Source organism: Piliocolobus tephrosceles, chromosome 9, assembly GCF_002776525.5.
Source record: "Piliocolobus tephrosceles isolate RC106 chromosome 9, ASM277652v3, whole genome shotgun sequence".
Taxonomy (NCBI): Eukaryota; Metazoa; Chordata; class Mammalia; order Primates; family Cercopithecidae; genus Piliocolobus; species Piliocolobus tephrosceles.
Window position 1 is genome coordinate 40,241,982 of NC_045442.1, and position 22,823 is coordinate 40,264,804.

At 44.4% G+C, this 22,823-nt stretch overlaps 1 protein-coding gene across 2 annotated transcripts in view; it reads left to right on the forward strand.

Moving 5' to 3' along the window:
* The window catches only part of MYOF (myoferlin), a 173,666-nt gene that overhangs the window by 36,803 nt on the left and 114,040 nt on the right, over positions 1-22,823 (forward strand). For both annotated transcript variants that reach the window (XM_023226269.1, XM_023226270.1), the window contains exons 4-5: positions 13,754-13,862; positions 18,498-18,585. In XM_023226269.1, coding sequence (XP_023082037.1) covers positions 13,754-13,862; positions 18,498-18,585 — 197 coding nt within the window. The remainder of the gene's footprint in view (positions 1-13,753; positions 13,863-18,497; positions 18,586-22,823) is intronic.

Genomic DNA, 22,823 nt, shown 5'->3' on the forward strand with positions numbered 1-22,823 from the left:
AGAAAAAACAGATAGTGCATAGTTTTTACATTTGCTGTTCCCTTTGCGTGGAGTGCTCCTTCCTTCAAACTACAATAGATGTAAAATCTTGTCATTGGACCTCACCATGTCCGATCATCCAGCCTAGAGCAGCCTCTCCCTATCACTCTTGATCTTATTACTCTGTTTTATTCTTTCAAAGCCCTTCTTATTAGGGAGCTCATGTGAGCATAAGAATGGGAAAAGGATTCTGCGTGAGCATATAGATGTTAGAATTGTGTTTTAGACAAGTACTCAGGGTATGTGCTGGTCCACACACCTGCTATATGTAACTCAGCATTTACCACCATCTGAAATGTTCTTTTCTGTTTACTTAATCATTTGTTCTCTCTCTACTGGATAGCAAACTCCATGTCACTCTTGTTCAGTGCCGTAAGACCAGCACTTAGCACAGTGCCTGGCATATAGTAGGCCCTAAATAAATGTGTGTTGGATGAATGAGTGAACAAGTGAATTTATGATGCTCCTACATGGATGACATTTACCATTTACAAAGCACCTTGCAGCTGTCATGTCAGCTTACTGGTAATGGGCCACCAATGTGGAATCTGTCCACCTTGGCTCTCTGGAACAGCTCCCTAGTTCCAACTTGGGTTTAAGCTGCAAAGGGGTCAGGATACAAAGGTCAGAACACAAGAGAAACAAACCTCTCTCACAAAGCTCATGCCCTTTTGTAGAGAAATGTGGAACTCAAGGCTGAGCTCACAGGAAGGCGGCAGAGCATGGTATTTGAAAGCTGGGATTCTGGAGCCAGGCAGAAGCCGATTAGAGACCCAGATCTACTGATTACTAGTGGGTGACCTGGGCAAGTTACTTACCCTCTCCAGGCCTCAGAATTCTCATCCTTAAATAGACTGTAGTTTGGAATTGACTGTAGTTTCGTTATGCTGAGGGATTAGATTTACCCTTCCACCTGACACAACTAGAACAAAATACATGCAACAGTAGTTTTCAGATGTTGGACTTTGCTACAGTGATCTCTAAGAGATGGGAGATAAATGAGGTACGCCCTGTGAGTTCCCAGCTTAATGCCTAGAAAGACTCATTTCCATGCTGCAATGCAAGAAAAGGGAACCCAGGCAGATCCTTGTTGTCTCCGAGAGTTGGAGAGGTGCAGGTAGGAGTCTAGAGATGCCAAGGTTAGTCTAGAGACACCAAGGTTACTAATGGACCAAGAGGAGAGAAACATACACACATACACACACACACACACAGAAGAAAGAAGAGATAAGAGAGAGGAGAGACAGAGAGCACTTCAGAGACTTACAGAGAGTTCCCCTTGAATCTTACCTGAGGCAGGACTAGAAAGAGTTTATGTTCCCACCAACCAGGGGAAACACTTGTAATTCATAGGGAAGGATTTTGCCTCCATAATGTAGAGAGAAAACAATAGAAACTGACCCAGAAATGGCACACAATCAGTAGACATGGACAGTAAAACAAGTATTATAATTCTTTAAAATTTTTTTAAATGCTTTTAAAAAATTAAAATTCTTTAAAAAAATTGCGTGCGTGTGTGGTTTTGTTTTGTTTTGTTTTTGTGAGACAGAGTCTCACTCTGTTGCCCAGGCTGGAGTGCAGTGGCACAATCTCAGCTCACTGCAACCTCCGCCTCCAGGTTCAAGTGATTCTCCTGCCTCAGCCTCCAGAGTGGATGGAATTACAGGCACACGCCACCACGCTCAGCTAATTTATGTCTTTTTACTAGAGACGGGGTTTCACCAAGTTGGCCGGGCTGGTCTCAAACTCCTGGCCTCATGTGATCCGCCCCCCTCAGCCTCCCAAAGTACTGGGATTACAGGCATAAGCCACCATGCCCTGCTGAGTATTCAAATTCCATTCTATAGATTCAAGAAGGTGGAGAATTACTTGAGCATGTTCGTAGGGACGTGGAAGATAATTTAAAATCTTAACTTGAACTACTAGTGATGAAATTTGCAATGTCTGAAATAAAGTGACCATAATTATCTGTCTCAGAATTTGCATTTCTAGTATTCTTTCTGCCCTCCAAATATATGTACTTATGCATGCAAAATCGCCATTATATATACTCCCATACCAATGCAGAACAAAGTTAGAAACAGTTTCTGAATATAAATCTCAAGCAAGGCATCTGTTTTGCTGTATTGTTGTAGCAGGACGAGCCGCAGACAAAACCTCTCAGATACCAAGTTGTAGAAGGAAGGGCTTTATTCAGCTGGGAGCATCGGCAAGCTACTGCCTTAAAATCTGAGCTCCCTGAGTGCACCATTTCTGTCCCTTTTAAGGGCTCACAACACTAAAGATTTCACATGAAAGCATTGTGATCGATTTGAGCAAGCAGGGGGTACGTGACAGGGGCTGCATGCACTGGTGGTCAGAGAGAAACAGAACAGGGCAGGGAGTTTCACAGTGTTCTTCTATACAATGTCTGGCATCTATGAATAACATCGGTTTCTAAGTCATGAGTTAGAGAAGAGAGAGGAGATCAGCTCAGAACTTTTCAGTGTCGCTGCTCTAACACGGAACTAAAAAGCAATCAGAACGGAGAGTTCTGCCCCAGAATAGCATCTGCTTCTGGTTTAGATTTTCAAACAGCCTGAGAAGGTTTAGGCCAGGCAGGCCCAGGCCTGGTTTTGGGCCTGGTGCCGGGCTGCCTGTTTTTGGTTTTACTTCCTTGTTTTTTTCTTAAAACAGGTACTGAGTATAAAACAATATGAGAGGGTCTCTTTCTTTCCTCATTGTGAGAAGGAGATAACAAAAAGCCTAACAATATACCTAGAAGGAAATGTATTCCAGTTCTTGTGTAAGAGGTGTGGGCATGTGGCCAGCTGTACAATCATGAGATTAGGTAGAATTTTAGTTTTGCTTCTTGTTGTTTGGGCGACTCTTGGCAAATTTCTTAATCTTTATAATGGGAACTGTGGTACTTCCTCAATAAATAGTAGCTATAGGGCAAATTTGATATAATTAAGAAAAAATTACTTCAGTTTCCTGATAAACAACAAAATAGCTAATGTTTTTTTTTTCTAGGTTTACTGTGTGTCAGGGACTATGCTAAAACTATTTCACTTATAATTGCATTTAATCTGTATAACAACTATGAGTCAGTCAGTCTTATCTTCAACTCACAGATGAGAAAAATGTGGCTGAAAGAGGTTCATTAAATTGTGAAAGGCCACTCAGCTCTTTAAGTGGAAGCATGTGGATTTTACACAGGTATATTAAAATCCTCTTACAGAGAGCCCAGACCTGCCAAGGTTTATTCTCTGTGTGTGTGTGTGTGTGTGTGTGTGTGTGTGTGTGTGTTCAGGTTGAGGGCCAGGGTGCTAAAACTTGAAAGTGAGAGGTTGTTCTGGGGGCTATAGAATTAGAAAAAGCAAAAGACCTAGCTTACGTTGTGAAATGTACTAACTCCCGGCCGGGCACGGTGGCTTATGCCTATAATCCCAGCACTTTGGGAGGCCGAGGTGGGTGGATCACGAGGTCAGGAGTTCAAGACCAGCCTGGCCAACCTGGTCAAACACTCGTCTCTACTAAAAATACAAAAATTAGCCAGGTGTGGTGGCAGGCACATGTAATCCCAACTACTCGAGAGGTTGAGGCAGGAGAATCGCTTGAACCCAGGAGGTGGAGGTTGCAGTGAACCGAGACCGCGCCATTGCACTCCAGCCTGGGTGGAGTGCAAAAACACAAACAAACAAACAAACAAAATTATCCGGGCATGGTGGCAGGCACCTGTAATCCCAGCTACTCCAGAGACTGAGGCAGGAGAATTGCTTGAACCCAAGAGGCAGAGGTTGCAGTGAGCCGAGATTGTGCCATTGCACTCCAGCCCGGGTGACAGAGCGAGACTCTGTCTCAAAAAAAAAAAAAAAGAAAGAAAGAAAAGAAATGTACTAACTCCCTAGGCAAAGCCCAAAGCTTGTTTTAAATTAGAAAAACCAAAAAAAAACTGTGTTTGGAATAAAATTAATTTGGTAGGGCAAAGTGTGGTATTGCTCATAAGTTTTTCATTTCCTAGTATATGAAATACCTTGTCTTTAAGCTTTTATTATTTTTATTTCTCCTAGTTATAAAACTAATTTCTGACCTTGCCCCATGTAAATATGACAGTGGGAGAAGGTGGTCTTTCTTCTCCTGGGGTTGGTTGGTGAGGAAGGATAAGATAGCCCATGGATTGAAGCAAGTTCTTCTCACTGGAGTAGCTTCTCAGGCTGTTCGAAAATCAAAACCAGAAGCAGACGTTACTCTGGGGCAGAACTCTCAGTTCTGATTTCTTTTTAGTTCGGTGTTAAAGCAGCGACACTGAAAAGTTCTGAGCTGGTTTGGGCTGGCTATCTCTATATAGGGAGAGGCTGAACTGCACTTTTTGGGGAGGCAGATTAAGTAGCTGCTGCAATCCTGCTGGTATCTGTTAAGATCTTGTGATTAAATAAGAAAGGGCCACAGCCCTGGAGAAAGATACCCAGAGAGGCTGAATGAGAAAAGGCATCTCATAAAGGCAAGAGCTGTAATTATGTTCCGATGGCTCTTTGGCGGGTGATCTCTTAGGAGAGGAAGATTTACAGCCTGTAAATAATTTCCAAGGTTATTGGACTATCTTCAATGATGTATCAGCTAATTTATTCATGCCACAAATATTTACTAATGCCTACTATGTGTCAGACACAGCTCTAGACACTGTGGGTACTCCATACCTTTTATGGAGCTAACATCTGAGTAGAGGGAACAGATAAATACACATATGACATAACAGATGGTGATAAGTGATAGGAAGAAAATAAAGCAGGGTAAAGGAGAGAAAGCAGGGTGAGGTCTGAGTGGTGGTTTAGATAGGGTTGGTGTATGAGGGTTTGTTTTGGGGGATTTTTTTTTTTTTTTTTGAGACGGACTTTTGCTTTGTCAACAGGCTGAAGTGCAGTAGCACAATCCCAGCTCACTGCAACCTCTGCCTCCCGGGTCGAAGTGATTTTTCTGTCCCAGCCTCCTGAGTGGCTGGGACTACAGGCGCCTGCCACCACACCCAGCTGATTTTTATATTTTTAGTAGAGATGGGGTTTCACTATGTTGGCCAGGATGATCTTGATCTCTTGACCTCGTGATCCACCCACCTCAGCCTCCCGAAGTGTTGGGATTACAGGCGTGAGCCACCGCACCCAGCCTGGGGAATCTTTTATAATGGGTTATGGAGTTTACAAACTTCATTCAGATGCCACTAAATTGGATTTTATGAGAATTCAGCCGCAGCTGACATTTACCTCTGGTCTAACTCTGAAAAGAAAAATTGTTTTCCGAAAGGATTTGTGGTATATGTAGTATTAAGGGTGGGGAATGGCTATTTAATGTAGGTAAGATAAAGAACTGGCTTTTAGAACTTTGCACAGTGATTACATAGAAATAGATGTGGGTAGTTACAAAGGGTTCTTATCCATTCATGCCCACCTGCCCAGCCCCCTGCTGATTCAGACCAGCTTTCACTGCCAAGTACTAGCCAGGAGCCCTGTCTTCATATGCTTTTTATAGATCTCTTTTTCTAGCATAGTGTCTGAAATGATAATACAAGGTGACTGTTAAGCCCTTGCCATATCATTCTTTTAATCCCTGCAACAATACCATTAAGTAGGAGCTGTCATTATCCTCATTTTACAGTTGAGGAAACTGAAGCCGGGAGAAGTTAACCTGTACACAGCCTGAGCCTGAATTAGTCGAGTCTGTCTGCCTCCACGTTCCTAGTCATTAGGCAAAGCTATCCCTCCTTATCTTAAAAGGTTCAAGTGCATGAATTAGTGAATAAATGGATGGATGGATGGATGGATGAAAAAACTACTACTTTGATTCTAACAGTTGAGGGAATTAGCTGGAGACAGAGCATCAGAACTCCACCGAACCATCAGAGCAGGCAGGCAGGCACAGAGTTGGTCAGGTGAAAATAAAATAGCAGGTGACCATCTATTCAAGAAAAAATATTCAGGATCTCCTCCATGCCAGAGGAGTTAAGCCTGCTCCTCGCAGCCACAGACTCTGGCCTCAATGCCTCACTGACCCGGAGGGCTTTGGTGAGGAGACCTGGGTTTCCACTCAGCCCTTTGCAGGTGTTACAGTGATATCATTGTGGCCAGAGTGGCAGAGGTGAGGGGGCTGGGAAAAAGAACGTAGTAGATGCTGGCCACGAAAACTGTTCAAATCCTGCCACAGCCTTCAGGCTATGTCAGTGATTCCAAAACTAGGGCGTGTTGTGAGCTAAAAGTAGAGGCGAGACTTGTGCCAGCCAGGTTTGGGAATCACGGTTAAAGATCAAGGCTTCTGCCTTTTAAAAAGCCACACCCCCTTTCGACGAACAGGAAAGAATCCCCAAGGTTCTCTGGCAGTCCCGGCCTGGACTCAGGAGCGGAAGTTCCCCGGAGGAGCGCAGGTCACTAGGCCTGCCCAGGAGGTTTTCATGGAGTTTGCCTGCTACAGTTTGTTCTATTAAATAATTGGATGATGCCTGGTTCTCCAAAGTGAGCCTGGATTCCCATGCTGAATGTTTTCAAAACCACTCACGTCCCTCTCTCAGATCCCGCATTGCCTGCTGCCTTCCCTACCCCCAGCCCTCCACCTCCTCCACTTTACTCCCACAGCCATTGGGAATTACTGTCTAGAACATTGTTTCTCGGACTTCCTGGGTATAAGAATTACCTAAAGGAAAAAGTCGAACTCAGGGACTTGGGAATCTGTAGACGCCCTGGTGAGGGACGTCTGGGGAAGCACACTCTGAGAAATGTTTTGGGAGATGATGCGGAGGCCGAGTGAGGCTGGGCGGGCAAGTGCAAGTGGAGGAGTGAACCGAGGCGCAGCCCTTTGCGGGGATTTTACCTTAGCAAGGGCTTCCTGTGATATGAGCTGCTGCCATGGGTGTTTTCAGAAAGAAATATTCAGTGACACCTGGTACAGTATGGGCAGGAAGGCTTCATTCAGGACTGAGTTAGGTCAAGTGACCCCTGCAACGGGGACTTGTGGGAGGGAAGAGAGATGGGGTGCCGCTCAGACACAGCATGGGCAAGTAGGAATTGGTAGCCAAGGAGCAGCGTGGAGGTCAGTGGATGGAACATTCCTAAGCGGAAACGTCACGGTCAGGGGGATTCTGGCTAACCCAACCTAACAGGATTCTTGCTGAGGACATCACGTGGGGGATGACAGAGAATGAGACACGCGATCAGATATGGAGGGTGATCACATCTCAAGGATGGGGGTTGTTTGCTAGCCTGAGTAGGATTCTCTGCTAACACTGGATTTCATAAGAAAGCACTAGGCAGGCCTGGGAGGAGGCTCAGGAACTTCACTCAAGTTTGGCCAAGCGAAAACTCATGGGTCAGCTGACACGGCCTCTCCTACCAGTCTGGTTCACAGGGGGCATGCTTGGTTCTCCCGCCTTTTGGCTGGGGATCAGGGCAGGAGCTTACCAGATACTGGCCCAGGAGAGGGAGAAGTGTAGGGGAGGGAGACGGGGCCCAGCCTTGGAACCCCAGGGCCATAGGCCTGCCGAAATGACAAGGCATGGCCAGCTGAGAGCCCACTGCTTTGAGGGTGGGGAGGTCAGCCTCTTTTTAGTTTTCCTACAGGGGACCTAGGGGCAGCTTGGAATCGTGTTTGTCCCCAGTCCGGTTGGGATTGCTGTTCCTGCTCAGAGGTCGGGAAGCTGAGACCGAGCTGCGATCTCTAGAGGCAGAAACAGTGCAACATGTGATTTATTTCTCAGCTTCCAACACATTTTTTCCTTCCTTCATGAAGGAATTTCCAAGTTACTCCTCCTCCAGAAACCATGTGGGCTGTGTCTCTGCTGCATAGAGGAACAACTTGGTACGTGAGCACCCCTGAGTAAGAGTCAGCCGGCAAAGCCCTTTACTCACTCCAGAGGCACGCGGCCCTTCACAGTTGCGCCCATGCTAGAGGGGAGAACATTTTCCATTTCTCTTTTGTAAACAAACTATACTCTGTCTATTTTAAGAAGAAGGAGGAAAAAAAAACAGTTTAAGCGGCTCTTAACCAATACTTGCAAGACTAAGTTGACTGGTTTACAATTAAACTCTTTTATTCCCCCAATCATAACATCTCATTTTCAAGTAGTTGCTCCCATTGCGTAATATTTGATGTCACATAGAGATTTGATTCCAAACTCTATGACATTCGTGGGCTGAAAGACAAAGAAGCATGACTGGCTTTTTCTTCACTTTGAAGACATCTGCAGTTTATTAATTCCACAAGGAAAGCTGGAGGGCCAGAGGATGTCGAGATTCTTTCACTATAAAATTTCCTTTTGAGACAGTAGTCCTTCTGTTTTAGTGTTGGTTGGAGTTCATGGGGAGACTTACTTTTCCATGAAAGTATAGAGCAAAGCTTCCCCATCACTGTCACCCTATAATATTCTAGCATTTTCGTAACATTAGTAATAGAAAAGAAAAAAGGCTCTTGGTTTAGTGTCACCTCCTTTAAAGGAAATTGGCTTATGGTTAGACCAAACTGTTCTTATCCTCTGTGTAAGAGGCCAAGTCATCATTTCCCAGTTTTTCACAGTATTTTGTATCCAGGCAACGTCATAGAAAATAGGCCTGGCCAGGAGTGCTCTGGGAGTCACTGCAGAGCTCAGACTTACCCATGGGACATATTTTCTTCAATTCACAATGAAAACTCCTAGAAGTTCTGTTTGAATTTTTCCTGAAGTCAACCTGTTGTAAAAATATCTTTGGGATTAAAGGCTTTCCAGGCCTTCATCTAAACACACTATCTTTACTTCAGAAAAAAAAAAAAATAAGAAATCCTTTTATGTGTCGCCCCTACAAAAGCATCAGAATTTTAGGAGAAAGCAAATCTTTCTTTCCAAATAGGATATGAAACTAAAGGTTTCTAAAATAAGGAATTGAGGTTAGGCTTTATCATTGGTTTCTGTTATTTTACTCCATTCCTGGTCAGTGATCTGTTACTACCCTCTCTGGGGGAAGAGAAACTAGCAGATATTGGCTGGGTCAGAATGGAGGTTGTAAAACCACTCAAGGCCATAAAGGGTCAGCAGACAGGCTTTGTGCTTTAGGCAAGCCTGTTCTTTCTAGTTAACCATCAGCCCCACCATTCCCTATTGTATTACATAGCACACATTGCATTCCACATTTCTGTTATTGGCCTAACCTTCTCTCCTGACACTCTGTGTGAATTCTAGTTTGACTCATGATATTATAAGACAATCTCTTTGAAGGCAGAAACCCTGCCTAGCATTCTGGATGGTCTAACATGGACATGTTCTAGGAGATTTTTTTTTTTTCCTTTAAATTAGAGATCAGGACTTTAAAAAAAAAGAGAGAGAGAAAAATTTATTATTATTATTATTTGAGACAAGGTCTTGCTCGGTTGCCCAGGCTGAAATGCAGTAGCATATTGACGACTCACTCGGCCTCCCAAGTAGCTGAGGCTACTGGTGTGAGCCACCACACCCAGCTAATTTTTCATTTCTTGTGTGTGTGCCCAGGCTGGTCTGGAACTTCTTGGACTCAAGTTATCCTCCTACCTCAGCTTCCTGAAGTGGTGAGATGACAGGTGTGAGCCACCACACCTGGCCAGAAAAGAAATGTTTAACATTAGATGGTTTCCCGTAGACATATATAGAAAGCATCACATATACAAGCCTAGTAGCAGACTGTTAGAGCTGGAAAGCATTTGAGAAATTTTTTGCTTCAATCCACTTGTTTGCAAATAACGAAGAGTTGGGTGACTTAGCCAAGTACTTTAAGAAAGTTGGGACAGAGTTAGGAATAGAACAGGAGTTGTTTTCAACCTGGGGCAGTTTTGCCCTCCAGGGAACAACTGGCAACGCGCCTCGAAGTTTTCAATGATCACAAATGGTATCTAGCTGAACAGTATAGCCTCCCATAAAAAAAATTAACGGGTTCAAAATGTCCGTAGTGCTGAGGTCAAGACACACTGGTCCAACACCAGGCTGGCCCTCTTTCTCCTTCAGCGTAGTCCCAGCATGTTGCACTGTTTGTTCTAAGATTTATTTATTGATGACAGAGATTCAGGTCATTTTGACTTTAGCAGAAGCAAATCGGTACATGTTCAAGTGTGCAGTGTTGCTGTCTCAGTCCTAGGATTAGGCTATGAATTATAGAATTGCAAGGAATGAAGTCCAGTTTCTTTCCACATCTTTCATCGCATTGAGACATTTAATACCAGTTGGATGACTTTTAAACCTGAATTTTTTACGTTTTGATTTTCTTGAAAAGTCAATTAGCTGATTTCATGACTTAAAAACCATGGAAATAAATTCTCCTTAATACTCATGCTGTGTGGCTGAGAGAGATGCGGAAGAGATTTTAGGGGCTTTCATCTTGTTTGGAGGCTCATCTGTTTTGTCTGGTGAAGATGGAGTAATGGGTGTCCTCAGTATGTCACGGGAATAAATAAGTAAGGAGAAAAAATATACTCCTGTAAAAAAGCCTGAAAAACATACTAATCTAAAAACATACTCTGTAAAATTCCCATCCAATCTTTTTTTCTGTTAATGTAAAACATAGTTTTATTTTAAAAATTTCCTTAAAAGATAATTGTTTTGAGAAAAAATAATAACAATAAATTATGGTTTTGTAACATGTAAACGTTAAATGTATGACAGCAACAGGAAAAACAACAACAATAAAACAGGAGAAAATTCCCGCCAATTCTCAGCATTGACTGGGAGAATTAATTTATTTAATGACAAAAAAGGGCTGAAAAGTTCACTATTATCCCTCTGGAGGCAAAAATTTTATTTTCCATTGCCAACTACGGCGGACTCTTTTTTTTTTTTTTTTGAGACAGGGTCTTGCTCTGTCACCCAGGCTGGAGTACAGTGGCCTGATCTTGGCTCACTGTAACCTCTGCCTCACAGGTTCAAGTGATTCTCCTACCTCAGCCTCCCAAGTAGCTGGGATTACAGGCGTGCACCACCACACCTGGCTAATTTGTTGTATTTTTAGTAGAGACGGGGTTTCACCATGTTGGCCAGGCTGGTTTTGAACTCCTGGCCTCAAGTGATCCACCCACCTTGGCCTCCTAAAGTGCTAGGATTACAGGCATGAGCCACCGCACCTGACCCCAGCTACAAATTCTGCTTGTGATATTAGAAGGGATGAGAGTCCATCACAATTGTTGAGCGTCTTGTGTGGTGTTCTTTACAAGAAAGTGCACTCTTCCAAGAAGACATCAAAGCACTCCTATCATTGGGTAAATTGGGCAAAACAGGGTGCTATAGCAATTTCCTGGTCTTGTGCAATATCCTATTCATAGAACGCAAAGACACTTATTAATATTGCCAAGTCTCTGGACCTATATGGTTGAGTTACAGACCCCAGCATTAAAATCTAATCCTATTTCTGAAGACTGAAGAGGACTGGGGAGAATAATACAGACACTGCTAACATCTATCACTTCAAAAATGATGTGCCCGTTTTGCCATGTGGTGTCCCCGGAGCACTTCTGAGAAACAACTTTTACCTTCTGATTTTTAAAGAAACTGTATTATATTTTAAAATAAAATGAATTCTTTTTCCACAAGATGAATTTTCCTGATTATTATGTTTGTCCAAAAGCCCAGAGTTACGTAGAAATGTTCAATTGCAGTTTCCTCACCCCAGATGTTTTGGCATAAGGAATCTCTGCTATCACTTTAAGGACTCAATGTTTAGCTTTCTATTTTTATGCTAATGATTTTCTGTTCTATCTGCTAGTGTAAGTCAGTGCCAATGTAGACAGGATATAAGTAAGTAACAGTTAAAAATTCTAAATATTGGGCCCGGCGCAGTGGCTCACGCCTATAATCCCAGCACTTTGGGAGGCTGAGGCGGGTGGATCACCTGAGATTGGAAGTTCTAGACCAGCCTAACCAACATGGAGAAACCCCATCTCTACTAAAAATATACAAAATGAGCCAGGCATAGTGGCACATGCCTGTAATCCCAGCTACTTGGGAGGCTAAGGCAGGAGAATTGCTTGAACCCGGGAGGCGGAGGTTGCGGTGAGCCAAGATCACTCCATTGTACTCCAGCCTGGTCAATAAGAACAAAACTCCGTCTCAGCGAAGAAAATAAATAAAACATTCTAAATATTTCTTCTGTCCTTTATCAGGATACATACTGAAAGCATGTGACTCTCTGCCTTTCTGATTGCATTTCACACAAGGAACTTCCTTGGTTTACCTACTCTCATTCATGTTTCATGTTATAACCTCAATTTACAGGCTATTTTTCACAGGTTACATTTTTATATAGACTGGGGAACGTGTGTTCTATAGGTGTTTTTGATCATGTTCCCTAACTATAAAAATGTTTTGAGTATTAATTCTCAATATATGTAGACTTATTTATTCTTTCCTTCATTCAGGAACCTGCTGTTAAGTATCTACTATATTCTGGTACTGTGTTAGAGTAGTGAATAAAACAGGCAGCAATCCCTGAATCAAGGGGGCTTTCCTCGTGAGCAGAGACACGAGGGTACTTCTGTGCCAATATGTTAGGTATGATAGGAGATAGAGGTAAGTGACAGAGGCTGATATTATCCACCAAGTTCTAGGAAGAGAGAAGTACACACACTGAACGTCTGAATGCTGCACCATCATGCAGAGGATAGCAAGCTAACCCTATCAGTGAACTAGCAACCTATTTACAACCCTAGAAGGTCTACTTGGGGGATTATTTTCACAGTGGGCAAAGATTTATGGGTCCTTTTACATTTCCATTACAGAGAAATGCCTTCCTCTCTCACTGAATTTTGTCCTACTTTTCTTTCTTTCTGGATTCTGGGTGGCAGAGCGCGGGGAGGGGGAGGGGGGCGGGCTATATTTAGTCTTCCTTTTTTCTTTTTCTTTTTTTTGAGACAAGGTCTCACTCTGTTGCCCAGCCTGGAGTACAGTGATGCAATCATAGCTTACTGCAACCTCAACCTCCTGGGTTCAAGTGAGCTTCCCACCTTATTCTCCCATGTAGCTGGGATTACAGGCATGCACCACCACACCCAATTAATTTTTTAATTTTTTGTAGAGATGGGGTCTCATCATCTTGCCCAGGCTGGTCTCAAACTCCTGGACTCGATTGATCCTTCCACCTAAAGTGCTGGGATTACAGGCATGAGCCACTGCGTCCGGCCACTCTATTCAGTCTTCACCTCTTGCCCTTCTATCTCCTTCATGACTGTTGAAATTTCAGGCTGGGAGCGGTGATTCACACCTGTAATCCCAGCACTTTGGGCAGCTGAGGTGGGCAGACCACCTGAGGTCAGGAGTTCGAGACCACCATCCTGCCCAACATGGCGAAAACCCATCTCTATGAAAAATACAAAAGTTAGCTGAGCGTGGTGGTGGGCGCCTATAATCCCCACTATTTGGGAGACTGAGGCAGGAGAATCACTTGTACCCAGTACGTGGAGGCTGCAGTGAGTGGAGATCACCCCAGGGCACTCCAGCCTGGGTGACACAGCAAGAGTCTGTCTCGAAAAAAGAAAAAAAAAGACAGGAATTTCATAGGCACAGAGTTTGACTCTTGTAATGGAGAAGCGATGGGAGATACATTTACTGCCAAAATGCCCTGCGAGGCTAATAGCAAAATGGCCCACATCTCACTATAGGTGGCTTTTATTATAACAGATGAAGAGGTAGGGGTTGAGAGGTCCTGAGTCAGTGGAAGCCTATCTCCTACTTAGGCTGCTATGTGCTTTCCTGTTTTCCTTGCAGATTAATTGGCACGGCGACCGTAGCCCTGAAGGACCTGACTGGTGACCAGAGCAGATCCCTGCCGTACAAGCTGATCTCCCTGCTAAATGAAAGGGGGCAAGATACTGGGGTGAGTGTTTTCTCTCTCATTGAATGACTTTGAAGTGCGATGATTGAGCAAAATTTCATGAAGAAAAAGGTCTAAGGCCAGGCAAGGTGGCTTGCGCCTGTGGGTTATTATACATAACCCACATTTGTGTGGTTATGTATAATTCTGTGCATCAGATACTCTTTGAAACATTCTGTAGAAGGCAGTTCATTGATATAACCTTGGAATATGAAGATGGTAATATCATAATCTATTTTTTTTTGTTTGTTTTGAGATAGAGTCTCACTCTGTCACCCAGGCTGGAGTGTGGTGGTGCAATCTCAGCTCACTGCAACCTTTTCCTCCTGGGTTCAAGTGATTCTCCAGCCTCAGCCTCCCAAGTAGCTGGGATTATAGGCAAGTGCCTCCATGCCCAGTTAATTTTTATATTTTTAGTAGAGATGGAGTTTCATCATATTGGTTAGGCTGGTCTCAAACTCCTGACCTCAGGTGATCCTCCCACCTCGATCTCCCAAAGTACTGGGATTACAGGCATGAGCCACCACACCTGGTCTCATAATCTTTATTACATTGGGTATTGGATGTTTTCTGGTCACAGCCTCTCTCAGTAAGTACATCTTGCTGGGTGTGGTGACTCACGCCTGTAATCCCACCATTTTGGGAGGCTGAAGTGGGCAGATCATGAGGTCAGGAGATCCAGACCATCCTGCCTAACACGGTGAAACCCCGTCTCTACTAAAAATACAAAAAAATAGCCGGGCGTGGTGGCGTGTGCCTGTAGTCCCAGCTACTTGGGAGGCTGAAGCAGGAGAATCAACGAACCCGGGAGGCCCAGGTTGTAGTGAGCCAAGATCGTGCCACTGCACTCCGGCCTGGGCAACAGAGCAAGACTCCATCTCAAAAATAAAATAAGATAAAATAAAATAAAATAAAGTACATCTTAATATTGTCTGATGCAAGACCAGAATTCTCTTTCTCAAGTGCATGTGCTTTTAAAAAAATGACTCAAGTGTCACAAGTCCCAGATTTCATATAATTAATAAGAAGCATTCATAAAGATACTGTCCTTGGCCCGTAACTTCCAACCCCTTCATTTTCCAATCAATTTATTTTTCTTGGGAGCCTGAGCAAAGGGAGAAAAATATACACTAAAAGATAAAGTCCCTGTAGGCAGAGCTAGGCTTCTCAACAGCCATGTGAGAGAATGGCAATTTTGCTGGTCTGGTCTCTAAAACGTATAGGTTTGCCACAAATCAGCATTCTAACCAAAACACACATTCAAAATGTCGGCTATCATCTGTTTACCCAAAACCTAGCTGAGAGAAATGATTCTGAGGAAAGATGGTATAAGTCAGTGATTTTTCTGCCTTCTTTTTTTTAAGCACAGAAGAAAGCATATGTAGACCCCTAGAATGGCAGAACTGTTGTGATTCAATGGAGTGTGTTAGTCCATTTGGCACTGCTATAAAGGAATACCTGAGGCTGGGTAATTTATAAAGAAAAGAGGTTTATTTGGCTCACAGTTCTGCAGGCTGTCCAAGCATGGCACTGACATCTGCTCGGCTTCTGGTGAGGTCTCAGGAAGCTTTTACTCGTGTGGGAAGGTGGAGAGGAAGCAGGCATGACACATGGTGAGAAAGGGAGCAAGAGAGAAGAGCGGGAAGGGGTCAGACCCTTTTTACTAACCAGATCTTGCAGTAACTAATAGAATGAGAACTCACTCATTACTACAAGAATGGTACCAAGCCCTTCATGAGGGATTCACCCCCATGACCCAAACACCTCCCACCAGGGTCCACCTCCACTATTGGAGGTCACATTTCAACATGAGATTTGGAGGCAACAAACATCTAAACCATATCATCGAGTAAAGAAAATGAAGGGCCTCAAGCCCTGCCCCCTGTAATTTCTCTTACCCTTTTGGGGTTCCCTGGAGTACCTCTGGGAATCCCGAGGTTACTAGAACACAGCATGAAAACCGCAGATCAAGGGGGTGGCTGTCTGTGTGTTCTTCTAGGTTTGAAAAGTTTGATTCTTAGATTAAGTTTAGCAACTAAGCCCTTCAGTGCTCCCTGCGTTCAGCCATGAGATGCTGCTTTTATGATTCTTTGTGTGCTGTGAAACTGTGGCTGGGGGCATATTCCTTATCCTGTTCAGTGTCTTCCAAAGCAGTAGTTCCAAGTCACAGGGTGTGCCAGTCTATGAGGGAGTATTCACTGATAAATAGAGAAATAGGAAAAAAATAGGGCAATGCACTGTGTATGTGTGTGTTTACCAGATGTAGGAAAAGTGTCAAATGAAAATATAGGATGTGTATTTAAATTCACATAAACAGGCCGGGCAAGGTGGCTCACGCCTATAATCCCAGCACTTTGGGAGGCTGAGGTGGGCGGATCACCTGAGGTCAGGAGTTTGAGACCAGCCTGGCCAACATGGTGAAACCCCATCTCTATTTTAAAAAAATACAAAAATTAGCTGGGCGTGGTGGCGCTTGCCTATAATCCCAGCTACCCAGGAGGCTGAAGCACGAGAATCACTGGGACCCAGGTGTGAGGTGGAGGCTGCAATGAGCCGAGATTGCGCCATGGTGCAACAGAGTGAGACTCTGTCTTAAAAAAAAAAAAAAAAAAAAATTCACATAAACAATGAATAATTTCTCAGTGTAAGTATGTCCTAAATATGACGTCCTGTATTTTTTCTGGTCACCTTGTATGTGTGTGCACATGTGTGTGTGTACATGTGTGCCATCCTTATTTGCAAAGGACTCCCTTTATTCTGAGGTTTGTCTCTGCTCATTTTTGGTGTTAAAATGCCTCCCTTTTATAAAATGATTGTAATAATAGATGATAGTTGAGGGCAGGTATTTGGCAAAATACAGGTTAGCAACCCAATGTTGATTTCCCCTAGCAATTTTTTTTGAAATTTTGTGGGTTCGTGAAATTAAAAAGTACTGTATACAGCAAACTCTGCCCTAAAATAATGCTCCAGGTGAGAAATTGATCTCAGCTCTTATAAGTAGGAATAACGTTGTCTCTTGTAAGGAACTAGTGTGTTTCCTTCTGTTGCTAGAGAAAGCTACATAACGTTTTCAGTTTCCCTTTTTGTTTGGCTCTAGGCATTTTGGAGGTCACAGATTACACAAGAGAAATGGCAATTATATTTAACTTCATGTTCTGCGTATTTGTTTCCTCTTTAGCCAGATTCAATTCTCCTTTTTTTATCCTATTTTATGAATCACAATTTTATATACATGTTTTGTTAGTCACTTTTTTTTTTTTTTTTTGAGACGGAGTCTAGCTCTGTTGCCCAGGCTGCAGTGCAGTGGCACAATCTTGGCTCACTGCAACCTCTGCCTCCGGGGTTCAAGCGATTCTCTGGCCTCAGCCTCCTCAGCAGCTGGGATTACAGGTGCCTGCCACCATGCCCAGCTAATTTTTGTATTTTTAGTAGAGATGGGGTTTTACTGTGTTGGTCAGGCTGGTCTTGAACTCCTGATCTCATGATCCACCTGCCTTGGCCTCCCAAAGTACTGGGATTAAAATCGCAAGCCACCACGCCCAGCCTTGTTAGTCACTTAAAGTTCTCTCTCTTTTTTTTTCCCTTTTCTTTTCTTTTTTTTTTTTTTTAAGACAGAGTCTCGCCGGGCACAATGGCTCACGTCTGTAATCCCAGTACTTTGGGAGGCTGAGGCGGGTGGATCACAAGGTCAGGAGATAGAGACCAGCCTAGCCAACATGATGAAACCCCGTCTCACTAAAAATACAAAAAATTAGCCGGGCGTGGTGGTGCACGCCTGTACTCCCAACTACTCAGGAGACTGAGGCAGGAGAATCACTTGAACCCAAGTGGTGGAGGCTGCAGTGAGCCGAGATTGTGTCCTGCACTCCAGCCTGGGTGACAGAGTGAGACTGTCTCAAAAAAAAAAAAAAAAAAAAAAAAGACAGAATCTCGTTCTTTTGCCTAGGCTGGAGTGAAGTGGCATGATCTCAGCTCACCGCAGCCTCCACCGCCTCTGGGTTCAAGCAATTCTTCTGCCTCAGCCTCTGAGTAGCTGGGATTACAGGCGCCTGCCACCATGCTCAGTTAATTTTTGTATTTTTAGTAGAGATGGGGTTTCGCCATGTTGGCCAGGCTGGTCTCGAACTCCTGACCTCAGGTGATTCACCCGCTTTGGGCTCCCAAAGTGCTAGGATTATAGGCATGAGCCACCGTGCCCGGCCCTAAACTTCTTCTTTAAAGAGAAGCATGAAAATAAATCTCAGCAATTCATAATGAAATAAGCAATGAGCAAACAAATAAATTAATCATTTACAGTGAACCTCTGTAATTGTAATTCTGTGATGGGAGGGCATCTCCAGTCTAGGATGGAGGTGTGTGACAAGTTCACACCTGCTTGTCTGTTGATGAGGTGGCCCCTTAGCAAGGATACACTTGGCAACCTGTGACAGGGAGCTCCTTCTCCACCCGCCTTGGCTCTCAGTGGAAGGATAGGAATACTCGAGCTTGTGTCCCCCTTCCCCTTTCCAGGCTCCCTTTCCTACTCCCTATCTCTTATCCCTTCCAAGACTTTGGCTCCTGCTGAAGTCGCTTGCATTGAGTCTATAACATGCTGGTGCCCTGCACTGATAATATTTGCAATGAATTATTTCTACCCAGGCCACCATTGACTTGGTGATCGGCTATGATCCGCCTTCTGCTCCACATCCAAAAGACCCGAGTGGGCCCAGCGTGCCAGGCATGGGAGGTAAGCTGACCCTTCTGAAGGTCCAGCCACCCCCAAGGGGAGGCTGCTAAAGACACAGCAAAAAAAAAAAAAAAAAGACACAGGAGAGTGTCTAGAGAAAGCCTGCCATTGATCACAAGCCTGTAGCTCCCTGCCCACCCAGGCAGGGGCCCTGCGAGGCAGGTGGGGCTGCCTGAATTGGGACATTGCAATTGTTTACAAAATGCCCTTCTGGGTAGAGGGGAAGGGTGAACCAGCCCTTTACTGAACAACCTCACAGTGAGCACAAAAAGCACATGTGGGCTCCAGCAGAATGTCCCAGGGCTTTCCTTCAGGTTCGTGGCTTCCACCCCATACAGTGTCCCCAGGCTGTTTGGCTCAAGGAATGGCCCCTGTGCTCTCCTCCATGTGTCTCCTCACCTCCCAAAGGTGCCACCTCTGGTCTCTGCTGTCAGTACCAGTCTCATGGGAGTGGTCTTCGACTGGAGCTTCCTTCTCTTTCTCCCATAATGCTGGCCCCATCTTGTCCCCAAACAGCGCCAGGACCTCTAAGCAATTGCTTCTCTTCAGCATAACCCGCATTGTCCTTGGTCTCTGACATGGGTTGCCAGTCATTCAGGGCCATCAGGTGCCACTCTAGGTGGGGTTGGGGCTGAGGGCTCAGGGAGGGAGTGCCTACAGGATAATCAGGCCTCTCATGCAGCCGAGTCTGACCCCCTCTCAGTGTTTTCCCAGGATGATGTGATGCTAAAAGTGTCTCTGTCCCTTCCTCAGCCCTAAGATGCATGACCAAGGGCCCCATCTGTTACTCCAGTCTCAGCATGTGCCCCAGGAAGGGAGGGGTCCCTTATCTCACCACACTCACCTGCTTCCTTGAAACTCTCCCTCCTGGCTGGGCACGGTGGCTCACACCTATAATCCCAACACTTTGGGAGGCCGAGGCAGGTGAATCACCTGGGGTCAGGAGTTCGAGACCAGCCTGGCCAACGTGGTGAAACCTTGTCTCTAATAAAAATTCAAAAAAATTAGCCAGGTGTGGTGGCTCCTTGGGGCCCATCTTCTCCTTGCTTCTCTTGGTTTAGAATTCGGCTCTCTGGCCACCCAAGGGTTCACTCTACACCCATAGCAGCACCATCCCTGCCTGCCCTGCCCACTCCCACCACACTTCTCATCTTGCTCAGCCTGATCTCAGCCCCTGCCCCTGCTTATGCACCCATTATGAATGTTTTGGCCCATTTTTTGACTAAGTAGTTGTGAGTTTCCAGTGAGGGTTAGCCGGCTTCCTCTCGGTGACAAGACTGAGATGGCCCCAGCACATCAGCAGCATGCTCTGCCCGTCACCCTCTTCCTAGCAGCACCCTGAGCATACTGCTTGGCTTTGGACACTCAGCACTGCAGATGCTCTGCAGTGACTCAAGAATATCCATGGCTCCCTTTGCTTCCACAGCAGTGATGACAAAAAAAAAAAAAAAAAAAAAAAAAAAACCCACGAAACACAGAGGACCCAAGCCAGCACCAATAACACCATAGGGTGCAGAACCGAGTAGTCCCACCCATTTCCCTTGGACCTCCCCTGCCCATGACTGTTGTCACCAGCATTTGTATCTGTGTGGGAAGGGCACTAAGCGCTTTCTGGCCTGCACAAGGCAGCCCTCATTGATGGGCTATCTGGAGTAGCCTCTGAATTGGAAAAATCAGGGCATCTTTCTTCATTCTGTCATTTCTCCTAAGCTAGACACTGTTAGTTTTAGGGCTGCTGTCCTAAACTATTGCAAACTGGGTGGCTTAAGCAACAGAAACATTCTCTCGCAGTTCTGGAAATCAGAAGTCTGAAATCAAGACAGGAAACAACCCAAAACTTGGGTTCCTTGTATTTGGATTTCAAACAAAGAAGGTCACCAAGGGTTGGTCTGCAAATGAGCTGTGTCTGCGGGGCAATTTTATTTTTAAGTGCAAGAAGACAAAGTGAAATTTCTACATTTGATCTTAGCCAAAAGGCCGAGAAGTGGTATGAAATTTCTTTTTTACAAAAAATAAACTGGGCTCTTTGATCTGGAAGTGCTGTCTTTGTTCTATAAAATGAATATTTGCCAGGGCTGGGTCAAGGGTGGCGTTCTGTGTGTCGGCTTCCCAATCTGGCTAAGAGAAACTTTCCTCCAGCATTAAAACAAACCAAACCAAACAAAACAAAACTTCTAATAGCCTCAACTATCTAGATGCTTCAAGGGAAAACATTTGTTTTTCCTAACATAGTGTCTTAGTCTGTTTGCATTGCTATAAAGGAATACCTGAGGCTGGGTAAGATATAAAGAAAAGAAGTTTATTTGGCTCATGGTTCTTCAGACTGTACAAGAAGCATGGTGCCAGCCTGTGCTTCTGGTGAGCGCTTCAGGAAGCTTCCACTCATGGAGGAAGGGGAAGGCGAGCCAGCATCACATGATCAGAGAGGAGGAAAATGAGAGAGAAGGCGAGGGTGCCACTGTCTTTTAAACAACCAGCTCTCAGGTGAACTCATTCATTACTGCAGAGAGCCCATTCATTACCGCCAAGCCATTCATGAGGGATCCACCCCCATGACCCAAACATCTTCCAGTAGGCCCCACCTCCAACACTGAGGATCAGATTTCAACATGAGATTTGGAGGGGGCAAATATCCAAACTGTATCACGTGGTCATTCAGTTCAACTGAGGAAAGGTGTCTTTGAACCCCCTGCTAGGAAAGACACCAGGAGAAAAAAAAACTTACAATCTTGGGGGAATATAAGACAAAAACAAATATGAGACCGAGAACAGCAAGACTTCCACACCTCTTGACGTTGCACACCTTAATGACATAAGCAGTACATCTGGCCCAGAATTCGCTTTTTTTTCCTTCAATTAACTTGCTTTTTTTTTATTTTTTGTTGTTTTTTTTTTTGAAATGGAATCTCAGTCTGTCACCCAGGCTGGAGCGCAGTGGTGTAATCTCGCCTCATTGCAACCTCCACCTCCCAGGTTCAAGCAATTCTTGTGCTCATCCTCCCGAGTAGCTGGTATTACAGGCATGTGCCACCATGCCTGGCTAATTTTTTTATTTTTAGTAGAGACAAGGTTTTGCCATGTTGGCCAGGCTGGTCTTGAACTCCTGACCACAAGTGATCCACCTGCCTCGACCTCCCAAAGTGCTGGGATGGCAGTCATGAGCCACCGCACCCGGCCTCCCTTCAATTGACTCTTAAACCCTAAAACTTTACCGTTCTATATAAAAGTAATGTCTGCTTCTTCTAATTTATATATTTTCAGATTCTTACAATTTAAGCTTGTTTTTCTTTCCTTGAGCCAAAAAAGAAAAAAAAGAAAAAAAAAAGAAAAACTCTGCTTAATAAAATGTAAACATCACAGAGATACATGATACAGAAAGTGAAAATCTCTTGGTCCCATCCTCCTGAGATAACCACTGCCAGCAACTTCTGCTATTGATGTTAAAGGTTCTTATCCACATAGTGGCTCCTACAGAGGAGATATTAGAAATATTTATGCTGGAACACAAAAGTGAATATTTTTAGGAAAATTTGCCCCTGCAATTTGAAGAAGCTAGTTATGATCACATATCACAGAAGGTGAACACCTGAGGGGTTCTTTTTTAAGGAGTGCTTTCTTAGAGCTTTTATATGAAGATGACAAAAAGTAGAGACCCTGGGGCACTGGTGGCTTGACTGAAAGTGTGTGTTGTCAAAGATGTTCTTTTCATTGACCCACCTGGAAAACTGTTCCCGTGACAGAGGGGAGGGCTGACCCAGTCTCCAGGCTTGACCTGAAAACCTGTTACCATGGCAACTTAATTCGCCAGATGTCAGTCTGCTTAAGTAGAGCCTACCTTCCCATAGCTGGAAGAAACTATTTTTGAAATCTCATGTCTATTTTTGAAGCACCATCTGCTAAATTTGCGCTCTGTCCAAACATAGACATGCAAAAACTCATTCATAGCCAGACTTCACCGCTTCAATGTCTTTCATTCCATGAATCCGAAAGTCATTTGCTTAAAATTAATTTTTTTTTTTTTGATGGAGTTTCTGTTCTGTTGCCCAGGCTGGAGTACAGTGGCATGATCTTGGCTCACTGAAACCTCCACCTCCTGGGTTCAAGGGATTCTCCTGCCTCAGTCTCCTGAGTAGCTGAGATTACAGGCACCTGCCACCACGCCTGGCTAATTTTTTTATTTTTAGTAGAGATGAGGTTTCACCATGTTGGCCAAGCTGGTCTTGAACTCCTGACCTCAG